At 56.0% G+C, this 25,272-nt stretch overlaps 1 protein-coding gene and 1 long non-coding RNA gene across 6 annotated transcripts; one reads left to right on the forward strand and one right to left on the reverse strand.

The window, feature by feature from the left end:
- The first annotated feature begins 42 nt into the window (after window positions 1-42).
- On the forward strand, window positions 43-25,056 carry NR4A1 (nuclear receptor subfamily 4 group A member 1). 5 transcript variants are annotated; one of them, XM_050748717.1, is made up of 8 exons: window positions 43-298; window positions 4,937-5,056; window positions 19,249-20,126; window positions 20,947-21,076; window positions 21,411-21,562; window positions 21,974-22,176; window positions 22,269-22,447; window positions 24,243-25,056. In XM_050748717.1, the coding sequence occupies exons 1-8, from the start codon at window positions 205-207 to the stop codon at window positions 24,497-24,499; spliced, it is 2,013 nt and encodes a 670-aa protein (XP_050604674.1). In that variant the 5' UTR covers window positions 43-204; the 3' UTR covers window positions 24,500-25,056. The 5 variants fall into 5 exon arrangements, with proteins under 5 accessions (XP_050604674.1, XP_050604676.1, XP_050604675.1 ...); XM_050748719.1 differs by lacking the exon at window positions 43-298 and adding an exon at window positions 6,975-7,084 and having other exon boundaries at window positions 5,008-5,056; XM_050748718.1 differs by lacking the exons at window positions 43-298; window positions 4,937-5,056 and adding an exon at window positions 6,254-7,084.
- On the reverse strand, window positions 8,067-15,288 carry LOC126931071 (uncharacterized). Its single transcript, XR_007717770.1, has 3 exons — window positions 14,886-15,288; window positions 9,449-9,520; window positions 8,067-8,142 (listed from the first exon to the last, which is right to left on the reverse strand). It is a non-coding gene; the product is annotated as an uncharacterized LOC126931071 (long non-coding RNA).
- Window positions 25,057-25,272: the final 216 nt, after the last annotated feature.

The raw sequence follows: 25,272 nt of genomic DNA on the forward strand, positions 1-25,272 counted from the left end.
AGGCGCGCCGGGGCTGGGACAGCGCGCGGGCGGCCGCGGGCGCGGGGGGGGGGGGCGCGGCGAGGCCGGAACTGCGGGCGGGGGGCTTCCTGGGGCGGGGGGCGCCGAGCGGCGGCGGCGCGGCTGCAAGAGCGCGAGGCTGCGGCGGCGGCGGCGGAACTGGCGGGGTCCCAGCGCGGCGCCCGCGACCCCCGGCCTCCAGGCATGGGCGCCCCTGCGGCGCAGAGCAGCTCAGGGCCTGCTGGTGCGCGACCCCGGAAAGCAGGAGTGGAGAGGCTAGAGGAGCCCGCGGGGCCAGGTGAGGGGCCGCCGGTGTGGCGGGAGGTGGGCCCCAGAAAGGCTGGGCAATCTCGGGTCTTTGGTGGATGCCTTGGGGCGGGCTCAGGGCCACGCCGGAGTCCCGCTTGGAAACTGGGGAGTCGGGGGAGGGACTGGATTCCCAGCGGAACTTGCTGGCTCAGAGTCAGTCCCTAAGGGCGACGGCCAAGGCTTTCTCTCCCCAGCCCGCCAAGGGTGGGGTTTGGCCCACGAGGGGCGCTGGAGGTGGCCAGGCCAGAGAAATTCCTTCCATTTCCCCGCCGGCTGCGGGAACCGGTTCCAGGAGCGCGGGAGCTTCCAGGAGTCTACCAGGAGACCCAGCCGGGAGGGACGGATGCTGCGCGATGCAACCCCTTCACGGGACTGAGTCAAGAAACCAAAGCTAGGGGTCTCGTGGAATCAGGCGGAGCTGGGGATTAGGACTTGGGGCTTGTGTCTCCCAGGCGTGTTTTTTTGGTTGTTGTTTTGTTTTTTTGCCGCAACATCTTCCCTCCTTGTATTGGGAGGGGTGGGGGCGCGGTATTTCCAGACCTCCTTACCATGGTGGTCTGTGTTGAGGACAGGACACAGTTCCCTGACTTGGCTCATTCCCCTCCACAACCTACCCCCCACCTTTTTTTTTTTTGAAATGAAGTCTCGCTCTGTTGCCCAGTCTGGAGTGCAGTGGCGTGATCTCGGCTCACTGCAACCTCCATCTCCCGGGTTCAAGTGAGTCTCCTGCCTCAGCCTCCCCAGTAGCTGGGACTACAGGCGCCCGCCACCACGCCTGGCTAATTTTTGTATTTTTAGTAGAGACAGGGTTTCACCATATTGGCTAGACTGGTCTCGAACTGCTGACCTTGTGATCCGCCCGCCTCGGCCTCCCAAAGTGCTGAGATTACAGGCGTGAGCCACCGCGCCTGGCAGGCTCATATCGTTTTTATGCCTTCGTTTTTGATAGATGACCTGGTGGATAGGGGAAATGCTACAGAGGTGGTTTACAGTGAATTGTTAATTTGGATGTGGGGCTAGTATTAGCGGCACATTGGGAAAACGCAGGCTGAGCAGAGGTCGGTTTCACAACAGTTATGCCCAGTGGGTGCTGATGGATTTGGGGGCTGTTGTCAGCCTGGCCTGGAGCCCTAGTGGTGGGGCTACAAGACTTGCTCCTAGACCTACTCCAAGTGAACGTTTAAGATCGGTGACTTGGATGAAGACTTAAAAAGGAAGTCAGCTGACTCCTTGTAGTCATGCAGAGCTGTGAGGAATGACAAGTGCACAGTATAAAATCAAGATTCTAATTGAAGGCAACTGGGCAGAAGGATGGGCTGAGATTAACAATGTGAATGTGACTGACGAGGCCTGTGCTGAGGCCTCTGCTGGACTTAAGAAAGTCAGCTGAGGAGTTCAGGCCCTGTGCATGGCTCAAAGGCCCAGGAACCCAGGCCCTTAGCTTCTGAGCTGTTCCCTGGATGGAGGCTGTGGGACTGCTCTGTGCAGTGTGAAGCCTCCATCCACTACACAGGTCCAAGTGGGCGGTAGGGGGAGCAAGAATGCCTGATTCTGGACTCCTTGGTTAGGCTCCCTGGGTTCTAATCTCAGTTTTGCCAATTCCTAGCTGTGTGACCTTCGGCAAGTTGCTTAACATTTCTTTCTGGGCCTTAGTTTCCTCATTGGTAAAATGTTTATAATAATAATCCCTTCTTCATAGCATTGTGAGGCTGAAATGAGAAAATGCATGTAAAGTGCTTAATGTATCTGGCACATGTTGTTTAACAAATATTAGCGGCTGTTGTTATTGCTAATAGTAGTAATATTCCCATTTCTGGGTAGGGATATTGGCCAATGTAGAGCTTGTACTCAGGAGGCCACCAGGGCCTGTCAGGCAGAGGGCCTGTCAGTGGTGTCCTGTTGCAAGGAGCAGTTTAGTTAAGAAAAGACTAAAATACTTGCTAGGAAGGACTAGAATGAGGCTTCCTGTGGGCCAGTGCAGGGGACAGAGCAGGGATCCAGGGACTTTTAGAGTCAGGGATGTGATTCAACATAAGGAAGAACGCTCTGGCTCTTGGATCTGCCCCCAAATGGAAGGGACAGCTCTTGAGCTGGAATGCTGTCCCCACCTAGCTGACCTTCCTCCCAGCACAGCTCCAATGCAGGCATGTGCACCCCCCACCTTTCCACGCACGCTTACTGAGCACCTGCCAGTGCTGAGCAGAGTTTAGAGACTGCAGATTCTCCAGTGATTCTGATGGACAGCATCCTTACATTCTGGTTGGGTAGACAGGTAATAAACCAGTGAACAGATGTGAACATTAGACCTCTGATGAATAAAAATCAGGCTAGTGTGGTGGGGTGGGGGTACAAGCTGTTCAGGGAGGTGACATGGGAATGGAAACCTGGTTGATCAGGAAGAGCCAGTTCTGGGCAGAGGGAACGGTGGATGCAGAGGCCCTGAGTGGGGAGAGAAGGCCCATGTGACGGGACCACAGCGAGTGGCTGGGAAATGAGGTTGGTGGGGAGCAGGAACTGGGGACTGAAATCTGGCCTGATGGTCCACCCCATTTTGGGGGTCACTTTCTCCGCCAAGCCCACTCAGCCTTTGGTTTGCCCTCTGCCCAGTGCAGATTGTCCTTGACCTTGGTTCATCCCTATCAGATCCTGGGGCTCTGGGATCTTGGTGTGCTCATTCTTGGCTCTCCTGTGGTTCGGGGCACGCTGCCTAGCTTCCAGGGGGTCCTCAGTAAATTCTTGTGGTGCGACTATTGAGGGGGGCATTTTGATCTGGAGCAGGCAGGGAAACAGATACCTGCTTGAAGATGCTAAAATCATTTGTGGGCACCACCAGGTGCCAGACTCTGGCCCCTGTTCTGAGAACCAGATGGGGAAGAGCTGGGTGCTCAGGTTGGGCCTGATTATGGTAGGTGGTATTTGGCCCTCCCTACCCTTCCTTCTCAGCAGTGGGCTGGTAGGGAGAAAAGACAAGGCTGGGGGAAATTATAGACCAGTTTGCAGGGGATGGGAGGATGACACTGTCATCCTGGAAAGCAGGTGTAGTCCATGGGCTGGGGCAGATTGGAAGCCTCGTCTTGCTTTCTGTTTAGGGTTAAAGGTGCTCCAGATGTTCCAGTCTGCCCTCCCTTCCCTCCTTCTCTCCTGTGTCCTTTTCCTGCTCCCCATCATACCCACAGGATCGGGAGGGAGGGGTGCTGGTAATGTCGTAAGGGGAGAGCCTGGGTACTGTGGGCCAGAGGTCCTCCCCTTGGCCTGTAGACCTTGGGCAGAGGTCAGGAGGACGAGGAAGCCCATTGCCCACCCTCTGGGGTCCTCCTCCTCTTTGTCCCTCCTAGCTCTCATCATCTTCTCTTTTCCCAGACCTCATCTCGGTCTTAAGGGCAGTCCAATAGCCAGTGAAGGCCTGGTCCTGCCCTCACTCTGGAGCGTAGTCGAGAGGAGAGAGCACTGGAGTGGGTGGAGGAAGAGAAGGAGAGATGTGGGTCAAGGTACCCTAGCTGAACGGGGTTAGGGGAGAGCTGAAGAGGCTGGGGTGTGGGGTGAGGCACATAGTTGGCTTCCACCCTGGAAGGAGAGGCCAGGTGCCCAGGGTGCCTTGGACTAGGAACCAGGGTCTGTGGCTAGCTTTTATGTGTGTGTCCTCATTGAACTTCTCCTAATAATGACATGTAGCAGATATGTGTATCTAGCACTGTCCTAAGTCTTTTACACATTAACTTTTTTTAGCCGGGCGCAGTGGCTCACGCCTGTAATCCCAGCACTTTGGGAGGCCGAGGTGGGCGGATCACGAGGTCAGGAGATTGAGACCATCCTGGCTAATACGGTGAAACCCCATCTCTACTAAAAATACAAAAAATTAGCCGGGCGAGGTGGCGGGCGCCTGTAGTCCCAGCTACTCGGAGGCTGAGGCAGGAGAATGGTGTGAACCCGGGAGGCGGAGCTTGCAGTGAGCCAAGATGGTGCCACTGCACTCCAGCCTGGGCGACAAAGCGAGACTCCGTCTCAAAAAAAAAAAAAAAAAAAAAACTGTTTTAAAAGCCTGCTGATAACCCTGTGATTGTTAATTTTAGAGATGTCATCATTTTTACAGATGAGGAGCATGAGGTACAAAGATTATGTAATTTGCCCAAGGTGATAAGCAGTGGAACTAGGATTTGAACCCAGACAGTCTGGGATCCCACATCCACTCTACTGTGAGTGGAACCCTTGCCTTTTGGGGGCCTCTGAGGCTTTAGGGGCCAAACTAGAGCCTCTTAAGGAGAGAGGGGTATTCCGCTCTATCCTCACAATAGCTCCCTTCCTGTGCCTGCAACATGCCCTTTTGTGCACGTCAGAGAAGGGTATGAGGTGGAGGGACTAGATGCTGAAGTGTTTATATGGCTCTGAAATGCCCCAGATGCTGTCAGCAGCTCCTGGCCACACCCTACACCCCTGGAAGCAGATTGCCTGGGGCTTGGGCCCCCAGGCTCTGATGCCTAACCCAGGGAGGTCCTTGGGATGGCTTGTCCCCCTCTTGCGGCCTGGATCCTGCCACTGCTCCCATTCCTGTGTGTCCTGGCCATGCTATCTCCAGGGAATGTGCTTGCTGGCTGGTTTCTCTTCACTCACATCGACTCTCCCTCTGTAGGCCTCCACCATGGACAGAGGCCAGGCCCTGCCCCTCCCAGGCAGCCTGGTGCCTTCTCCTGGGCCCTGACGGCTGACAGGATAATGTGGTTGGCCAAGGCCTGTTGGTCCATCCAGAGTGGTAAGTGTTCTGTTATTGTCCTTTGTACACCCCTCCAGCAGGTGGGGTTGGGGGGCAGAGGTGGGGGTGGAGCTGCCCAAAGCGGATGTGGTTAGGGGGATGGAGGGGAAACCCCGCGGAGGTGGCAGCCGAGGTGCTGTTCAGTGTGGGGGATCTGATTTCTTCAGAGGTGGGGGTAATGTGGGTGTGGGGACTGGGGAAGCCTTATTTTCTTGGCAGGATAGGCTGGAGGGCTCTGGGCCCAGGTGACATGGGCTGGTAGGAATAGGGGATGACAGCTGCTCCCAAGGCAGCATGTGCCTGGTTCCAGGAAGCAGATAGGGTGGAATAGGGTATCTGGGGACTGGGCTGGGAGCATCATGGAGCAGATGTGGCAGTGGGGAACTGGCCTGTCTCCCGGGTGTAGACACTTCTCCAGGTGAGTGCATGAAGGGAAGGCCGGGACCTCCACTCCCTCATGGAAAGCACGGTGCCTGCCCCTCCTTACTGTGGCAGGCCTGAGGGCCTATGGAGTCTGTGGTGTAGGGGGTGGCCTCTGTGAATGGGAAGGCAGGGACAGCCCTTCCACTTCCTGTCCTTCCACAGGACAGCCCTGTGCTAGATGAGATCTAGCACATCTCCTCCACTTACAGAAGAGGAGACTGAGGTACAGAAGAGGAGACTGAGGTACAGAAGGGAGAAATGACTTTTCCAGGGGTCCTGCAGTAAGGATGTGTAGAGCCAAGCCCAGAACCATGCCTCCTGGGTAGCTGGCAAGCACTGGCACCTGGTCTGATGGTGGAGGACATAACTTCCTTGACTGAGGGTGCTTCCAGAGAAGGCCCACACTGATCTGGGACTGAGAGGTGGACGACGGGAATGGGATTTCCAGCAGGCCTTTCCTGGGGACATGAGATGGGGCCAAGGGCACTGTAGTCCTGGTTCTGTGCTTAAAGGAGCTGGGGCTCTGCCTTACACCCCAGACAGACAGGGGCCATGAGATTCCCTTCCTCCTTCCCTGGAAGAGGGCCATCTCTGAGCAGCAGCCCTCCCAGGCCTTGAGAGATCCCGGATGAAGCAGGCGCTGGCTCAATATCTCCCTCAGCTTCCCAAACACTGTTGCCTCACAGGGGGTCAGCGTTCAGGGTGCAGAGAGCCTTGGAGAGGTGGCTGGGGTGGGGAGGATGGGATGTCTGGTCCCAGCCTGGAGGGAAGGGGGAAGCCCTGGGAAGCAGGGCCTCCTGTTCTAGGGGTGGGGCTGGGTGTGCGCCTGGCCTCCCAATGGCAGCAGGCGCTGTACCACCAACCTCGGGCCGAAGACAGGGAGAGGAATTACTGTAAGAGGCAGGTGTTCTCTGGTCAGCTGGAGATCTGGACTTGGGAGGCACGTGAATGTAGATGACAGCAGTGGCCAGGTGTCCCTCCCTCAACTTGGCCCCCACATCCACCCCCAGTCCAGACCCAGCTTCCTAAGCACCCAGCTCTCCCTCTGGGTACACAGCAGCCTTGGTGGGCAGAATTCCTTGTATTTACCTCGTCGTCTGGGTGATGGTGGTGAGTGGGTGGAACTCCCATGCCAGATACACTGCCAAGGCCACCCTGAGGGGCTGCCAACCGGGGCCCCATGAGTGCTAGAGCTGCTGGTCTTGTGACGTGGGCACCTGTCTGCCAGGCCCGGGCACGGGCCCAGGGTCACGCTCATGCCGGGGCTCCCGTCAGCTGACTATTTTGGGCTCTTGCTGACCTGGGCCAAAGTCAGGCCCAGCCAAGAGGGCCCAAAGTGGCTCCCCCCATCCCCAGAGGCCGGCTCTGGTTTCTGCTATATAAACAGAGGAGGACACGCCGGCTTGGAGGCAGCACCACATCCAGAGCCTGCTCAGCTGCTGCCCGGCCTCGGCTGCGAGGATAGGCTGGCTGGGCAGCACGTCTCTCCCCACAGGGCTTCCTGAGGCTGCCAGAAAGAGCCCCCAACCAATCTTGGGATTCTCCCTTCGTGCGGTTGTCCAGGACCTTTGTCCAGGGTCAAAGCAGATCGTGAGGAGGAAGCTGGTGAGTCTTGGGACGGGGACATTGAGGAATGGGAGCTGGGCTGTTTGGATTTTTTCCCATTGCGACTGTCATGCCAAACCCTTTGGCCTTGGGCTGCGGGGAGGAAGCAAGGGTGGCCAACAGTTGGAGGCATGAGTGTGCAGCTTGACCACAGCTGGATGACGATAGTTGGACTTGTGAACGCTGTGACTGAGAACTGGGAGAGGTGGACAGAGACAGGTGATGCGGTCTAGCTCCTTCCTCAGAGCTTCCCCACAGGGTCCGTCTTCCTCTCCTGTCTGCCCCATCTGGATGAGGCACTGGTCACTGCGGCAAGTTTGGTGTCCATTGGGGTATCTCAGGATTGGCTTCTGAGTGGGGGCCCCTGAGCCCCCACTAGTTGGGACTGAGTGGCTGGGCCAGGGGCTTGGTGCCCTGCTGAGCCCTCAGCCCCTGGCCTGTCCCCCTTGCCGGGCCCTTGCCGGGCCTCCCAGCTGCTTTGGGTGCCTGAGAAGCAGAGCTGGAGAGAGGTCTGGCAAGTCTGCCAACCAGCTCGCCACAAACATGCTCCGGGACCTGGGCCAGGGACTCTGGCCCAGCATGGAACAGGCAGCAGCTCCTTACGTGGGAGGCTCCTGTGCTCTCCTTCCCAGTTCTCAAAAAAAATTTTTCCCCTTTCTGAACGTGAGTCTCTAAACGAATCCAGAGCCTGTGACTAAAAATACTTTAACAATAGGAAAGTGCATCAGTCTTTCCGGCTGGGACTCGTTATCAGAGGGTTTTTATTTTGGAATTTGAAATTTTGCCCGCATGGGCTGGGTGGAGACCTTGGACAGAGGCAAGGGAATTTGGTGGGTGTTGATGTTCTGCAAGGTGGTGGGAGACCCTCCAAGGTGAGAGGAGAAGAGAGCTGGCCAGGAGCTGAACAGACTGAGGGGGAAACCGAGGGAGGTTCAAGGCGTGGGCCAACCTTTCCCAAAGGAACTCCGTGATCTTGTCAGTGTTTTCCAGCCCCGTCTGGCTGTTGTTCCTGAAGCCTGATCTTAATTCTTTTGTGCTGTATGTTAATTTCTTCTGGCCTGAGAGGGAGGGAGGAAGGGGTAGAGAAATCACTGGACTGAAGATAGCCTCTGTGGCCATACCCTGACCTCCTTAATTAACTGGCTCTCTCCAGAGTATTAATTGACCACTTGCTGCATACAGAGTCTGGAATTCTCCCAGTGCCGGGTAGAGCCACATCGCTGGGCACACTCTCATTTCCTCTCACTCAGCCCAGGAATGGGAGAAGTAGAGATGGGGTTACTGTTTGTAGTTCCTGGAGCAGGAGGGCTGCTGGCTCCCCCGTCCAGCTGAGGACCTTGCTGTCTCCTGCCCCTGCCAGTCCCAGGATTCTGCTGCAGGCCGCTGTGGTTGTCCCACTGCAGACACGAGTTCCACAGGGCCGAGTGCGGAACTTGAGTATGCGTGGATTTTGGTATATGTCGGGGTCCTGGAACCCACCCCCCTGTAGCACTTCCCTGTGACTTGGAGGTACTGCCTGCCTCCCGACTTCCACCCTCACTTGCCATTACAAGTTTCCCACGACAGTGGGGGAGCCCAGGCCCCAGGCAGTGCTACATTTGGATGTTGAACCTCTCCCTCCATTGTGAACTGAATTCTACCAGCACTGGGACTGGTGATGTCTGCATTAGGCAGATGAGGAAGCAGTCTTGGAGAGGACAAGGGACTGGCCTCAGGTCACACATCAGGCTTGCTAGCTCCTGGACAAAGATGCCTCTGAAAGCTCTTCCATCTTTGGCCCCTGCTGAGAGCTGAGGGGAGGGGTGCAGGCCTGCCTGGGTCCCTGGGAGGCTGGTTTTGGGGAGATAATGATACATGTTCTCATGGTAGGGCTTGGGCAAGGGCCAGGAGAGCAGAGCCAGGGGTCTGGGCCTTACCCTTCCCCCCTGGTTCCCAGAGCTGCCCATGGGAAGCCCCCGGGGCAGTAGGCAGTGCTTCCCTGCCCACAGTGCAAATCCCCCTGCCCACTGCCAGAGCAGGAAGAGGAAGTGGCCAGGTCAGGGCTGGCAATAGACCCTGGGGCCGAGGGGAAGCTCCCAGGGCCACTTCTGAGCTGGAGAAGGCGAAGCTCACTCCTTTTGCCCACCCCAGGGGAAGGGTGTGGAGGCCCATGGGTGGGGACAGTCTCAGTGAAAGTAGGGCAAGTTCCTGACCTCTACTTAGTAGGGGCGGGGCCCAGCCCAAGGTGGAGGGGTAGCGTGGGAAAAGGGCTGTGTAATTCCACTTCCTTCATCTCCTGTTTACCCATCTCTACCCCCACCCTCTGGGCTGGGGAATGGTGATGGACATTGGCTGCTCATCTGGGGCCTGCCCTGGGCTACTTACCACTGAGGATGTATAAAGGATCTTCCCAGCATGGGGTAGCAGACAGTGCCCTTGTCCTCATGGTGTTCACATCTGGTGGGTGAGAGATGGGTCTAAGTACATGATAAATCCCTGGGCCCCATAAAATTTGACTAGAAGGGGTAAGGGCCTGGTGAACTGCTCAGAAAATAAACTGTGTTGTCAGCAGGAGGACCCCTTTCTACTATGAGATGCTGCATTCCCTGCTAACCGTACTTGTACTCTATCTATTGATAGAAATAATACATAATAAGAAACAGCCACTGTGGTTTCAGAAGCACACACTTGAAAGAATTGTTCTCAATAAATTCCATCTGCATCTGGATCCATATGAAGAAATATGTCTCTCTCATTCAGGCGTGGCTATTTAAAAATAAAATTTGGGCAGGGCGCGGTGGCTCACGCCTGTAATCCCAGCACTTTGGGAGGCCAAGGCGGGCAGATCACAAGGTCAGGAGATCGAGACCATCCTGGCTAACACCGTGAAACCCCATCTCTACAAAAAATGCAAAAAATTAACTGGGCGTGGCGGCAGGCACATGTAGTCCCAGCTACTCGGGAGACTGAGGCAGGAGAATGGCGTGAACCCGGGAGGTGGAGCTTGCAGTGAGCCGAGATCACACCACTGCACTCCAGCCTGGGCGACAGACACCATCTCAAAAACAAACAAAAAACTTTGGGGGGAATATAAATAATACAGGAAAGTGCACACATCATAGGTGTACAATTTTTTTTTTTTTTTTTTTTTTTGAGACAAGGTCTCACTCTGTTGCCCAGACTGGAGTATAATGGCATGATTATGGCTCATTGCAGCCTCAGACTCCTGGGCTCAAGCAATCTTCCCACCTCAGTCTCCCAAGTAGCTGGGACTACAAGTGTGCACCACCACATCCTGGCTAATTTTTAAAATTTTATTGTAAGGAACGGGTCTCACTGTGTTGCTCAGGCTGGTTTCAAACTCTGGGCTCAAGCAGTCCTCTAGCCTCGGCCTCCCAAAGTGCTGGGATTTCAGGCATGAGCCACAGTGCCTGGAGTACAGTCTTTTTTTTTTTTTTTTTTTTTTTTTTTTTTTTTTTTTGAGACAGAATCTCACTGTGTCGCCCAGGCTGGACTGCAGTGGCACGATCTCGGCTCACTGCAAACTCCGCCTCCCAGGTTCACGCCATTCTCCCGCCTCAGCCTCCGAGTAGCTGGGACTACAGGCGCCCGCCACCACGCCCGGCTAGTTTTTTGTATTTTTAGTAGAGACGGGGTTTCACCATGTAAGCCAGGATGGTCTCGATCTCCTGACCTCGTGATCCACCCGCCTTGGCCTCCCAAAGTGCTGGGATTACAGGCTTGAGCCACCGCGCCCAGCCGTCAGTACAGTCTTAAGAGTATAGGTTGGCCAGGCGTGGTGGCTCGTAATCCCAGCACTTTGGGAGGCCAAGGCAGGTAAATCACGAGGTCAGGAGTTCAAGACCAGCCCGGCCAACATGGTGAAACCCCGTCTCTACTAAAAATACAAAAATTAGCTGGGCGTGTTGGCGGGCACCTGTAATCCCAGCTACTCGGGAGGCTGAGGCAGAGAATTGCTTGAACGCAGGAGGCAGAGGTTGGAGTGAGCTGAGATTGTGCCATTGCACTCCAGCCTGGGTGACAGAGCAAGACTCTGTCTCAAAAAAAAAAAAAAAAGAAGTACAATTTGATGACTTTTCCAGAGTGAACATGCTTGGGTGATTATCGTCCAGATGGGGAACTAGAATGTGTCCATTTCCACAAAGGCCCCCATTGTAGGCACCTCCATTTTCAGTTTATAGGTTGTGTGTGTACCTGGTTTTGTGGTTCACTTACAAGACTCAAGGCCCATGGGGCCAGAAGCCACAGCCTCTGGAGGTTAGAGTCTAGGGCCAATGGGTCCTGCACAAAACTGGGAGTTAGGGTCCCTGAGTTTCAATCCTGCCCCTGAGCCTCTGTTTTTGTCTTTACACAATGCAGATTGTAATTCCAAACCTGGAAGGGTTGGGGAGAGGGTTAAATGGAAGAATCCATGTGAAGTGCCCTGGCCAAGGTCTGACCCACTCCCAGTGAGAAGGAGCTTATTATAAATGAGTTAGTTGGATATAGTGACTTAGGAAAAAAAAAAAAGAGTTGGGCTGGTCCAGACTCTAAGCTGAGGTCTTGGAGGATCAGCAGGATTATAATAGAAAGGAGGAAGGGAAACAGTGTGCCCAGTGGGTCAAACTATGTGCAAAGTGGGTGATGGGAAGGTTTAGCTCAAGGTCCTTATATGGGGTCGGTGGGGAACTGGGGTGATGAGGGCAGATGGATAGGCTGGGCTGTGGTGCGGGGGCCTGACTACTGGGTGGGGCTGTCTCTTGTTTCCAGCATGACATCTTCTCTACCTACCCTTCTGTGTTGTCATGGCCTTGCCTTACCTTCAGGTCCCTGTCTCTAGTTTTGGATACCTCTCTCATTATTACCTGTTCCCTCCTACCCCATCTCCCTGACAATTAGCTGTTCACTCTGACCTTGTTCTTGAAGGTTGACTTGGGGGGGTGTCTGCTGGGAGTCTCTGGCCAGTCTGGGACCAGCATTTGCTTTAGGCCTCCCAAAGTCCACATCAATTGTGCCTTTCTCCAAAGTTCCACTAGCTGGACTCCACTCTCTCAGAGGCCCAGGCCATCCTCCCTGGAGGGCCCACAAGGCCTGGGATCCCCAAGCCCCTTTCACCTCTCTCACCTTTATCTTAGGCTAGGTGCTCCACACGGGAACCTGCATCGGTGGCCCCAGCTGTGTTTCCACAGAGGGACTTTGCCTTTTTCTCCTTATTTACTTATTTTCAGAATGTGGTGTGTTGAGCACCCCCACCATTCCCCACCCCTGCAAGCATGGCCAGGTGGCAGCTGTAGTTTCTTATCCTCCTCCAGGCTTTGGGGCAGCAGGACTGCAGCCTTCATGACCTGCAGCGGCTTGGAGAGGTGGGGCCTGGGCTGCAGGCCCAGATCTGGAGGCTAGATGCTGAGATTCAGACCAGGGACCTGGACAGCTCCTCACCACACTCAGTTTTCCTTAGGCTTATGGGTGGGCCTACCTCACAGGATGGTCTGTGCCACTTTTTACAAATGCCAAGTTGTTAGGAGGAGAGGAGGGTGCCTGAGCTTGAGGCTGGTTCAACTCTCAAAGAGCTAGCAAGGCTGGGTGGGGGGTGGTGGCTCACGCCTGTAATCCCAGCACTTTGGGAGGCTGAGGCAGGCGGATCACGAGGTCAGGAGATTGAGACCATCCTGGTTAACACAGTGAAACACCGTCTCTATTAAAACTACAAAAAATTAGCTGGGCTTGGTCGGGGGCGGGCACCTGTAGTCCTAGCTACTCGGGAGGCTGAGGCAGGAGAATGGCAGGAACCCGGGAGGCGGAGCTTGCAGTGAGCCGAGATTGCGCCACTGCACTCCAGCTTGGGCAGCAGAGGGAGACTCCATCTCAAAAAAACAAAACAAAACAAAACAAGAGCTAGCAAGGGTGGAGATTGAGCACAGACTGGTCAAGCCATAGACAACACACCTGTTCTTGCTGGTTAGCAGAAAGAACATTGGCTTGACTGATTATCTTTTGCTACCTATTAAAATTGGTTTTATTTTGGCCAGGCGCAGTGGCTCATGCCTGTAATCCCAGCACTTTGTGAGGCCGAGGCAGGCGGATCACGAGGTCAGATCAAGACCATCCTGGCTAACACAGTGAAACCCCATCTCTACTAAAAATACAAAAAAATTAGCCGGCATGGTGGCGGGCACCTGTAGTCCTAGCTACTTGGGAGGCTGAGGCAGGAGAATGGTGTGAACCCGGGAGGCAGAGCTTGCAGTGAACTGAGATTGTGCCACTGCACTCCAACCTGGGCGACAGAGCGAGACTCTGTCTCAAAAAAAAAAGTTAGTTTTATTTTCTAGGGAAGGCCCTGCTGGGGTGGAGGGAGACATCCTGGGGCAAAGCAGGTGCTAGGTGAGGAAGCCAGCCTGTGACACAGCTGGGATCGGTTCCACCCAGCAAGACGCTGTGTGCTCCTGAGCAAGGTGCAGCTCCTCTTGGAACCCTTGTCTCCTAATCTGCAAAATGGGAGGACTTGAATTCTATACGTGGTTTTAAACCTTTTTTTTTTTTTTTTTTTTTAAAGCTGTGGAGTCATTTTCCACAAAAGGATTCCGTAAAATCCAAGCAAAATCTTATGGAAAAGCCTAAGAGAAAGAAAAGCAAAACTTGGGCTGAAATGAGGTAGGGATCCTGGATGGGTCCAATTGGCAGCATCCTGCCCACACTTCACGCTCAACCAGTGGCCTTGAAGGAAGATGGTTTGGGGCAACCCAGAGCTCTCTGCAGACACATTCACGTTGAGACTGTATGCTGGGATGGAGGGTTCTGGCAGGTTCTGACCAGATCACTGGCCATCAGCATTACAGTCACCCCTCAGTATATGAAGGGAGTTGGCTCCAGGACCCCAACTTGTACTGTGAATACTCAAGTCCCACTGTTGGCCCTGTGGAACCTGCAGATACTAAAAGTCGGCCCTCTGTATATGTGGGTTTTTGGATCCATGTTGGATTGAAAAAATCCCCAAATCCCCATATAAGTGGACCTACCTCAAACGTGTTGTTCAAGGGTCAACTGTATGAAGACTGCTCCATCTGTGGTGGACAGTGAGGCTTTAGAAAGAGAAGATAGGCAGGCTACTGGATAGTCTTCATGGGTGTGGGCAAGGAGTGGTCACTGCGCGCAGGCAGTTGGTCTGTGGGACCAGTGAGGCATGGGCTGTGGCTGGCAGTAGGAAAGTGGGAGAGGCTGAGTGCAGTGGCTTATGCCTGTAATCCCAGCACTTTGGGAAGCCAAGGCAAGAGGCTTGAGCCTGGGAGGTCGAGGCTGCAGTAAGCCATAATCGTGCCACTGCACTCCAGGCTGGGCGACAGAACAAGACCTTATCTCAAAAACAACAAAACAAAAATGGGGAGAGGAAAGGACCCAAGAGATGTTCCAAAAAAGAATTTCAGGAAACAATGAAGAGTTGCAAATGGGGCATCAGGAGCAGAGATTAGGTGGCAGGCAGGGGGTGCAGAAATGACAGGCTCTGTCTGGAACAGCTTAATTTTGAGGTGCTTGTGGGACCTTTGAGTGGGCAGAAGCGGGGGCTGGAGACGAGGGTGTGGGAAACCTGTGATGGGGGTTGAGGGCGGAAATCAGGAGCAGGCAGAGCCTCCGGGGCAGAGGAAGTCCTATGGGGTGACCAGATGAGGTGAGAACAGGGTGGGTGGGTGCAGGCTCAGTGGAAGCAGAAACTCATGGATATTGACTTACATGGGAAGAAGGGGAATGGTTGGGGGTCGCAGTGGGGTGGCAGGGCTCTCTTTTCCTTGTGGGTTTTTTTTTTTTTTTATTCCCTTCCCTCTCTTACCTTGCCATGAGGGCTCCCCAGGCTCAGGAGAGATCAGGGTGGACGGGTGACGGCCAAACCAGGGAAAGCTCCAGGTGACTGAAGCCTGGTCTGTGCCCAGCAGGGCCCTGGCGGGCTGTTCCGCACTCCACCGGGCAGGTGATGACTGGTCAGAGCTGCCGGTGCTCTCTGATGTGGACAGGGGGAGGGGGATTGATAAGAGGCGTGGAGAGATCCCTAGAGATGCAGTCTGTGGCCCTGGGTTCCACCCGTGTGCCACCACTTGGCTGTGTGACCTTCAGCAAGTGCCATTATTTCTCTGAGCCTGTTTATTTATAAAATGGGGAAGAGTTCGCACAAGTTTGAAAAGATTTCTCAGGCTCCACCCGGTTCTGAAATTCGGTAATTTCCCAAGTAGGGTGCACTCCCCCTGTAAGGGGCTGGGGAAGGCACGGTGCGAAACCAAGTTCAGCTTGTGGAGTGGAGCCGGAGCTGTTGGCCCGAGCTTGGGCCTGGCCAACCAGTGCCCTCCGGAAGGTCCTGTGTAGGGAGACTGCCTGGGGGGACTAGGAGGGGGCTCTGACGTCTCAGGGGCAGCCTCTCAGCCTGAGATCCTGCTGGGGAAGCCGCGTCCTGTGCACTAGCTGCGCCTAGGGCTGAGGTGAGGGCGCAGACTCCCCAGGGTGTGTCCAAGTTGCCTGTCCCAGCCCACGGCCTGTCCTGACCAGCAGCGGCAGCAGCGACACCCTAGGGCTCCAGAAAGGTGCAAAGGCGGGGCTGGGCTCGGAGGGAGCCAGAGGGACCGGGCGCGGTTGGCTCCCAGGAGCAGCTGGAGGGTGAGGAGATCCTCGTCCGGGGAAGCCCCACGGCCGCGTCTCTACAGCGCCCCTTCTCGGGCGCTGGCCCTCCCGCTGGTTATTTTGGACCTGGGGGCCCCCAGCTGGGACCCGGGTCCGGTGCGGGGAGCCTAGTGGGCCTAGGAGTTGCTATTTTTAGCGGGCGCGGCGGGCGCGAGGAGCCTATTTATAGATCAAACAATCCGCGCTCCCTGCGTCAATGGAACCCCGCGTGCGTCACGCGCGCAGACATTCCAGGCCCCCCCTCCTCGCCCCGCCCCCTCGGGCTCCCCGGGCCGCGCCTCCCCCTGGCCGCCTCCCGCCGGAACCGCACCGCCCCCCGCGCCCTTGTATGGCCAAAGCTCGCCGGGCGGCCTGCGTCAGTGGCGCCCCCGCCCCTCCCCGTGCGTCACGGAGCGCTTAAGAGGAGGGTCGGGCTCGCCCGGGGAGTCCCAGTGGCTGAGGCTGCGAAAGTTGGGGGAGTGCACAGAAGAACTTCGGGAGCGCACACGGGACCAGGGACCAGGCTGCGACTCGGGGCGCCGGTCCGGGCAGGGGCAGCGGGAGCCGGCCGGGTAGGTTCCCTTCGGGGAATGTGCATCTGTTTTTAGGGGTGGTGCATGAGGGAGATGGGTGTACACGCGGGCAGAAAGGATGTTGTAGGGCCAGCATGCAGGAGGGCGGGTGTAGTGTGCAGCTCTAGTGCAACGGGATAAGAACCCAGGTCAAACTGGAAACTACGGGGTGCGGAGTAGGAGGTAGGGGAGGTTGACTACCTGCAAGGTGGAAGCCACAGGGAGTTGGGGTTGGCGCCGGGAGTAGGGACTTGTCCAGCAGGCGGCTGGCCTTAGTTCAGTCTCCTAGGGTGCCCAACTGGGCGCACGGTGCTCTGAACTTGGGTGGGTGTGGATGGGGATCACAACACCGTGGGGGAACAGGTACACAGAGCTTTGGTGCTGCTGGGGATCCATACGACTCCAACTGGGATTGGGTTTCCAAAAGGCTCTTCTTCCTCCCAGCCTGTCAGCCCCCTCCCAGTGCCCCAGTTGTTTTCAGCTGTGGCTGAGTTGGCAGGGGTTCCCCACCCTGAACTTTCTGTCTGAGGTGCGTTAGGAAGCCTCCGGATCACTGAAGGAAGTGACTGGCTTGGTGACTGAGCTGTGGAGGGCTGCTTGCTCTGTATTGAATAAAGGAGACTTCTTGGGATCAGGGGCAGGGTCTCTGGAAGCACAGGGAGGATTGATTTCGCTGGGGCTTGGATCGTGTGTGTGTGTGTGTGTGTGTGTGTGTGTGTAAGAGACAGACAGAGGTGGAAACCCTTCGCTGGGGCTTGGATCGTGTGTGTGTGTGTGTGTGTGTGTGTGTGTGTGTGTGTGTGTAAGAGACAGTGTGGAAACCCTTCGCTGGGGGGTGGATCGTGTGTGTGTGTGTGTGTGTATCGTGTGTGTGTGTGTGTGTGTGTGTGTAAGAGACAGACAGAGGTGGAAACCCTTCGCTGGGGCTTGGATCGTGTGTGTGTGTGTGTGTGTGTGTGTGTGTGTGTGTGTGTGTGTGTGTGTGTGTGTGTGTGTGTGTGTGTGTGTGTGTGTGTGTGTGTGTGTGTGTGTGTGTGTGTGTGTAAGAGACAGACAGAGGTGGAAACCCTTGTCCTTGGGGATCCTGGATAGAAGTTGCCAGTGTTGGTGGAGTCTTGGGGCGGTGCTGCCTAGAGGATACCTCCCAACCATTCCAGCTCCAGATGCGGATCATCGCTATGCCCCCTCCCTCAGTAGTCCCTGTTGGATCTTATAGGTAGGGTGCAGCCTGAGGCTTGTTCAGCAGAACAGGTGCAAGCCACATTGTTGCCAGGACCTGCCTGAAGCCGGATTCTCCCCACTCCCTCCTTCAACCCCGCCTCTTCCTCCTCCTGTGGGACTGCTCCCCCTTCCCATGAGGCTAGATGTAGGTCGTATCTTGTGTTGTTAAGAACCTGCATGAAGGGGGAGGGATTGATGGGGGTTGATCCGGATGTGGGACGTCCAGGTGGAGAAACAGGATTTGAATAAGGCAGGAACGAACGCCCAGTTCTGCCCAACTGCTGTCTTTTCTCCTTCACCCCCAGCCCATCCCTGCCCAGGCTGTCCTAGTGCAGGCAGATGTGGCCACCCTCACCTCTTGCAGGGTGCTGCATGCCTGTGGACTGGTGCCACTGGGTGGATGGGGCCCGAGCTACGAGGGTCTCTGTTGTCTTGATTGGTTATGTGAATGTCAGGCTAGGGGTGGAGGTGCCCTGTTCAGGGCCCGTGGAGTTAGAAGAAAGGCTAGAACCAGAGAGGACTTCCTGGGTTCTTGGCCAGGAGGTGGTGACAGGCTTTACCCCCATCCCTGCACCCCTTGATTATGGTACTCTCTGTTCCTGCTTGATTTCTTCTCCAGCTTCCCTCCTTGACTGGTGAGGCCAGAGTTATGCAGACCCCAGACATGGAGGTTGGGAGGGAGACTGTCCTGGAGCCTCCTTTGCATTATTTTTTGACCATTCTGTGAATGTGAGGATCTACCTGAATGATGCTATCTCTGTTCAGGCTCTCTTCAGGCTCCTTGGGACAGGGGGTGTGTAACCCCCTTCGCCTGAGCCCCTGGATTCTTCAGGGCACAGACCCCGATTTAGTGGAGGGGCAGAATGTCTTCCACCCACCCACCAGCAGGCTTCTCCTTCCTGCATAGCCACCTTAAGTCTTCTGCTGGACTCTCACAGTTCTCTTATTAAAATAACTGAGGGCAGCAGAACATTCTTTTAAGGTACTGTTGTCCATTCTCCTGGGAGTCCAGGGGGCTGTGGTCTCCTTCCTCCCCCTTCCCCTGTCCCCAGCAAATGGCCTTTAAAGGTCTGGAGCCAGGTTACCGATGAGGAGGCCTATGCTGCCTTCCTCTTTGCTTCTGGAGCATCTTGGGCAGTGCAGAGTGGCTTCCCTTCTTAGGCAGCTGGGCTTTCACTCCCAGCTCCTCTTCCATTTCCACGATGTCTTTCTTCCTAGGCACTGCGAGGGGAGGAGAAAAGGGGCTTTGCAGAGGCTGGGATGTGCCTGGGAGTATTCCCAGGAAGTGCCTGGTTGGCGAAACAACCCAGGGAGCTGCTGCTGGGAGCTGGGCTGAGGCTTTGCTGAGCTGCCTCTCCCACTCACCCTTTTCCCAGCCCCCACCACGCCTTCCCCGGGCGGGGGGGCGGGAGGGTCAGGGGGCTAGAGGAACACAGCTTCCCCCTGTTCCAGCAGAGAAATGCTGGCTGGATGCCTCCCCTAGGGTTCCCAGGCTGACTAGGGTGTGGCTGGCCTTCTGACGGAGCCCACTCATGCTGGGCCGCTGCCCAGGGGCTTTGTGGCATCTAAGTCGAGACGGTACTCAGGCCAGGGGTCAGGATTCCTGGGTGCTCTGGTCTTGATGCCTCTGTCCCATCTTTAGGCTGGGATTCCTGCCACCTTGCTGCTCTGGGGCCCAAATACTTTGAGACCAGGCTATAGGCTTCTCTCACTGACTCTCCTTTCCCTCCCTGGGGTCTCCTCTCTCTCCAGAGATGCCCTGTATCCAAGCCCAATATGGGACACCAGCACCGAGTCCAGGACCCCGTGACCACCTGGCAAGCGACCCCCTGACCCCTGAGTTCATCAAGCCTACCATGGACCTGGCCAGCCCTGAGGCGGCCCCCGCTGCCCCCACTGCCCTGCCCAGCTTCAGCACCTTCATGGACGGCTACACAGGAGAGTTTGACACCTTCCTCTACCAGCTGCCGGGAACAGTCCAGCCATGCTCCTCAGCCTCCTCCTCAGCCTCCTCCACATCCTCGTCCTCAGCCACCTCCCCTGCCTCTGCCTCCTTCAAATTCGAGGACTTCCAGGTGTACGGCTGCTACCCCGGCCCCCTGAGCGGCCCAGTGGATGAGGCCCTGTCCTCCAGTGGCTCTGACTACTATGGCAGCCCCTGCTCGGCCCCATCACCGTCCACGCCCAGCTTCCAGCCGCCCCAGCTCTCTCCCTGGGATGGCTCATTCGGCCACTTCTCGCCCAGCCAGACTTACGAAGGCCTGCGGGCATGGACAGAGCAGCTGCCCAAAGCGTCTGGGCCCCCACAGCCTCCAGCCTTCTTTTCCTTCAGTCCTCCCACCGGTCCCAGCCCCAGCCTGGCCCAGAGCCCCCTGAAGTTGTTCCCCTCACAGGCCACCCACCAGCTGGGGGAGGGAGAGAGCTATTCCATGCCAACAGCCTTCCCAGGTTTGGCACCCACTTCTCCACACCTTGAGGGCTCGGGGATACTGGATGCACCCGTGACCTCAACCAAGACCCGGAGCGGGGCCCCAGGTGGAACTGAAGGCCGCTGTGCTGTGTGTGGGGACAACGCGTCATGCCAGCATTATGGTGTCCGCACCTGCGAGGGCTGCAAGGGCTTCTTCAAGGTACTGCGCGGCCCCGGGTGGGGCTTTTTGTTGGAAATGAAGAGAGGCTGGCCTCTCATCCCATTGGGACCTGTGGTCACCCCCTGGATTCTCCTCCCAGCTAAGTTCTGTCCTGCAGGATGGGGTCAGCCCTGCCAGGTGGGCCGCCTTCCTGGAGACCCATAGATGCCAGGGCTGGAAGCTTTCATTCGACAGGACACTCAGGGGCCCATGGGATTGCACAGAGCTGGAGGGAGGGGTGAGATATGGGCAGATATGGGCTGCAGGGGTGCCTGGCCAGCCTCTGGTTTTTCTCTGCCTGTCCTCCCCCAACTCAAGGTTCTAGTGGGAAGGGGTGCCCTCACGCTCTCATGTTCCTGGCGTGAGATGAAAGGATCCCGGCGGAGGGTTTGGTTCCTGAGGACTAGGGGTGGACTTGGGAACAGGCTGTGTGTTTGTCCCAGCGATGGTGCCTGCTTAACTTCCCATCCCCGCCCCCAGCCCTTTGGCCCTCTCCTATCTGCCCTAGGGAGAGGGCAGGCGGACAAGAGCCCATGAAAAAATACAGGTGTCTGGACTGCCAGAGAGACCCTGGTCCCCGATATTGTGTCCTGGGGTCTTCCTCAGAGGGAGAAACCTCCCCCAATGTCTTCAGGACTTTTCTCTCCCCCCCAACCCCCTAGCTCTCCCTCCCTTGCCACCCAAATGTTAGAAAAATAGCTGTGAACAGAGAGTGCTTTTGTCTGCAATGGCAGCAGGATCTGGACGGTCCTCTCCCCTAGGCTCCCCCCTCCCCACCCCACACTCTTGACAGCCTGTTCCGTGTTGCCCCCCCACCCAGCGCACAGTGCAGAAAAACGCCAAGTACATCTGCCTGGCTAACAAGGACTGCCCTGTGGACAAGAGGCGGCGAAACCGCTGCCAGTTCTGCCGCTTCCAGAAGTGCCTGGCGGTGGGCATGGTGAAGGAAGGTATGTGGCTGGGGTGCAGCCCAGCGGGGCAAGGGTAGGCTTGATTGGAGTGGGACCAGCAGGCTCCCCAGGCTTCTGCCCTGGATGACCCAGGGGAGGGCACGTCTTATTTCCACCCCATCTCTGAACCCCAGGCCTTGGAGGGAGGCAGCCTACACCTGCCTGGATTGTGAGGGTGGTGGCAGGGGGAGGTCCCTGTAGGGTACCTTGGATCTCAGGGGCTTTGGGTCCTAGGGACTCGGTGGGGCGCATCTCAGCAGTGGTGTGCGCGGCTTGGGCTGAGAGGCCCTTCCTCAGATCCCTTCCTTCCTCACCCCTACCCGTTCCTTTGCAGTTGTCCGAACAGACAGCCTGAAGGGGCGGCGGGGCCGGCTACCTTCAAAACCCAAGCAGCCTCCAGATGCCTCCCCTGCCAATCTCCTCACTTCCCTGGTCCGTGCACACCTGGACTCAGGGCCCAGCACTGCCAAACTGGACTACTCCAAGGTGAGGTCCCACCCCGTGCCTGCCTCGGGGAGGGCTATGAGCACATGCAGTGCCTTTGTGCATGTTAGGAGAGCTGTCCCCTCCAGAAGGATAGAATGAGAAAGGAAGTTTAAAAAAGAAAGAAAGAAAAGCTACCCCCTCCGGTTTGATAGATCAAAGAGAGGAGCCCCCTCTGGGCTGACCAGATGGGAAAATGCAACCCCTCAGGCAGGTGGCCAATTAGAAAAATGTGTCCTGTTGGCAGCTGCAGCCCTGGGTTAATATGTGAGACTTGGCAAGCGAGAGCCTGGGCAGGATCTCACATCCACTCCCACCCCCAGGATCTGGCATCCAAGTGTCTGACACAGCCGTGTGTGGCAGTGGGTGCAGGACCCTGCCTGGGGTGCTGACCCCACTGGACCATCCTCCTAGTTTCAGGAGCTGGTGCTGCCCCGCTTTGGGAAGGAAGATGCTGGGGATGTACAGCAGTTCTACGACCTGCTCTCCGGTTCTCTGGAGGTCATCCGCAAGTGGGCGGAGAAGATCCCTGGCTTTGCTGAGCTGTCACCAGCTGACCAGGACCTGTTGCTGGAGTCAGCCTTCCTGGAGCTCTTCATCCTCCGCCTGGCATACAGGTGAGAGCTGCCGACTGTCTGCCCAGCCCCTTTGCCTGATACACCTGCCTGTGAACCACCCTGATCGCTCTTCGTGCCCATCTGCCTGCCAGGTCTAAGCCAGGAGAGGGCAAGCTCATCTTCTGCTCAGGCCTGGTGCTACACCGGCTGCAGTGTGCCCGTGGCTTCGGCGACTGGATTGACAGCATCCTGGCCTTCTCAAGGTCCCTGCACAGCTTGGTTGTCGATGTCCCTGCCTTCGCCTGCCTCTCTGCTCTTGTCCTCATCACCGGTGAGTGACCAGCACCACACCAGGTCCAAGGGAGTGGGTGTCAGGGAGTTGACTGGTTCTCAGGAGGGCACTGTCCCAGGGAGTTTGGTGAGCTGGGATCTAGCACTTTCTGGGCCCCTGCACTGCCCCGGGCTCATACCAACAGTAAAGTAGGGACCATAGGAATTGGAGATGGGCTCAGCTGCATCCAGCTCTAAAGCCCAAGACAGCCTTTGGTCCCAGACTGCCAGGATCTAGACTGCAGGTGTCATGTATGTGGCCTAGGGTATTGGCTTGTTTTTTTTGTTGTTGTTGTTGCTTTGAGATGGAGTCTCACTCTGTCGCCCAGGCTGGAGTGCAGTGGCGTGATCTCGGCTCACTGCAAGCTCCGCCTCCCAGGTTCACACCATTCTCCTGCCTCAGCCTCCCGAGTAGCTGAGACTACAGGTGCCCGCCACCTCGCCCGGCTAGTTTTTTGTATTTTTAGTAGAGATGGGGTTTCACCATATTGGCCAGGATGGTCTTGATCTCCTGACCTCATGATCCTCCCACCTCTGCCTCCCAAGGTGCTGGGATTACAGTTGTAAGCCACCACGCCCGGCCAAGGGTATTGGCTTGTTTTGAAAACCTTCCTGTCAATTTTGCTGCATATAGAAAAGTACACAAATGGTAAATTTTTATAAACCACACTTACCCAACCAGCGCCTTGGTCAAGAAAGAGCACATAACTGCCCCCCAGAACCCATTATTATGCCCCTTCCAGTCATTTGCCTTCCCCAAGGGTAACCACTACTTTTTATTTAAAAATTTTAAAAAATAAGATGGTACCTCACTATGTTGCCCAGGTTGGTCTCAAACTCCTGGGCTCAAGTTATTCTCCTGCCTCAGCCTCCTAAAGTGCTGGGATTACAGGCATAAGCCACCACGCCCAGCCCTTCACTGTGACTTCTGACAGTGCAGATCAGATTGGCTGTGCCTGTTTTGGACTTTATGTAAATGTAGTTCTGCAGGATGGAATCTGGTGTTGAATGCAGAGGTTTTTTTTTTTTTTTTTTTTTTTTTTTTTTTGAGACGGAGTCTCGCTTTGTCGCCCAGGCTGGAGTGCAGTGGCTGGATCTCAGCTCACTGCAAGCTCCGCCTCCCGGGTTTACGCCATTCTCCTGCCTCAGCCTCCCGAGTAGCTGGGACTACAGGCGCCCACCACCTCGCCCGGCTAGTTTTTTGTATTTTTAGTAGAGACGGGGTTTCACCATATTAGCCAGGATGGTCTCGATCTCCTGACCTCGTGATCCGCCCGTCTCGGCCTCCCAAAGTGCTGGGATTACAGGCTTGAGCCACCGCGCCCGGCCGAATGCAGAGGTTTTCAAATCTCTGTTTTTTAAAGGAAAGAATCTACCCTCGTTCCTTTTTTCACTTAAATTGCACAGGGGACCCCACTATATAGAACACAATCAGAGGTACTCTGGGCTGAGGGGTGTTGAGTTCTGAGGCTGAGTTTCTCAGAACAGTCTAGATTTTAAAAACCCAATGATCTAGCCGGAAAACCTCGGTTAGGATTTTATTTCCCATTTGTGACCCTGGGCAAGTCATTAGCCTCCTGGGCCTTGGGTTCTCACTTGGAGTATGAGGATAATGAGGGTTACTGCCTCTCAGACTTGTGATGATGCTTACTAATGGCCAACATGTGAACGCGCTTTTGTGAAGTGCCAGCAGAGCCTGAGGGGTGGTCGGGGCAGCAGTTTTAGGGGCCTGGGGAGGCTGGGGCTTTGGGGGCCTGGTTGTCAGATGTGCGGCTAATCCTGTACACTCCCCGCAGACCGGCATGGGCTGCAGGAGCCGCGGCGGGTGGAGGAGCTGCAGAACCGCATCGCCAGCTGCTTGAAGGAGCACGTGGCAGCTGTGGCGGGTGAGCCCCAGCCGGCCAGCTGCCTGTCACGTCTGTTGGGCAAACTGCCCGAGCTCCGGACCCTGTGCACCCAGGGCCTGCAGCGTATATTCTACCTCAAGTTGGAGGACTTGGTGCCCCCTCCACCCATCATCGACAAGATCTTCATGGACACGCTGCCCTTCTGACCCCCGCCTGGGAACACGTGTGCACATGTGCACTCTCATATGCCACCCCACGTGCCTTTAGTCCACGGACCCCCAGAGCACCCCCAAGCCTGGGCCTGCGCTGCAGAATGACTCCACCTTCTCACCTGCTCCAGGAGGTTGGCAGGGAGCTCAAGCCCTTGGGGAGGGGATGCATTCATGGGGGTGACCCCATGATTTGTCTTATTCCCCCAGCCTGGCCCTGGCCTTTATGTTTTTTGTAAGATAAACCGTTTTTAACACATAGCGCCGTGCTGTAAATAAGCCCAGTGCTGCTGTAAATACAGGAAGAAAGAGCTTGAGGTGGGAGTGGGGTTGGGAGGAAGGGATGGGCCCCACCCACCTGGGCAGCCTTTCCAGCCTCTTGCTGGCTCTCTCTTCCTACCCTCCTTCCACATGTACATAAACTGTCACTCTAGGAAGAAGACAAATGACAGATTCTGACATTTATATTTGTGTATTTTCCTGGATTTATAGTATGTGACTTTTCTGATTAATATATTTAATATATTGAATAAAAAATAGACATGTAGCTGGAACTGGGATTCAGTCTGTCTCTGATGCCCGCTCCCCACTCCCCCACCAGACACACCTCATCATTACATAAGAGATGGGTCGCTCAAGATGAAACTTGGATGTTACCAGTCTGAGCTGTCAGGCCTCAGTGTACTTATTTGTAAAAGGTGGATAATAATGACACCTGCTCCACGAGGTTGTTATGCAAAGCACTTAGACTAATTTCTAACACATGGGAA

Source organism: Macaca thibetana, chromosome 11 (genome assembly GCF_024542745.1).
Source record: "Macaca thibetana thibetana isolate TM-01 chromosome 11, ASM2454274v1, whole genome shotgun sequence".
Taxonomy (NCBI): domain Eukaryota; kingdom Metazoa; phylum Chordata; class Mammalia; order Primates; family Cercopithecidae; genus Macaca; species Macaca thibetana.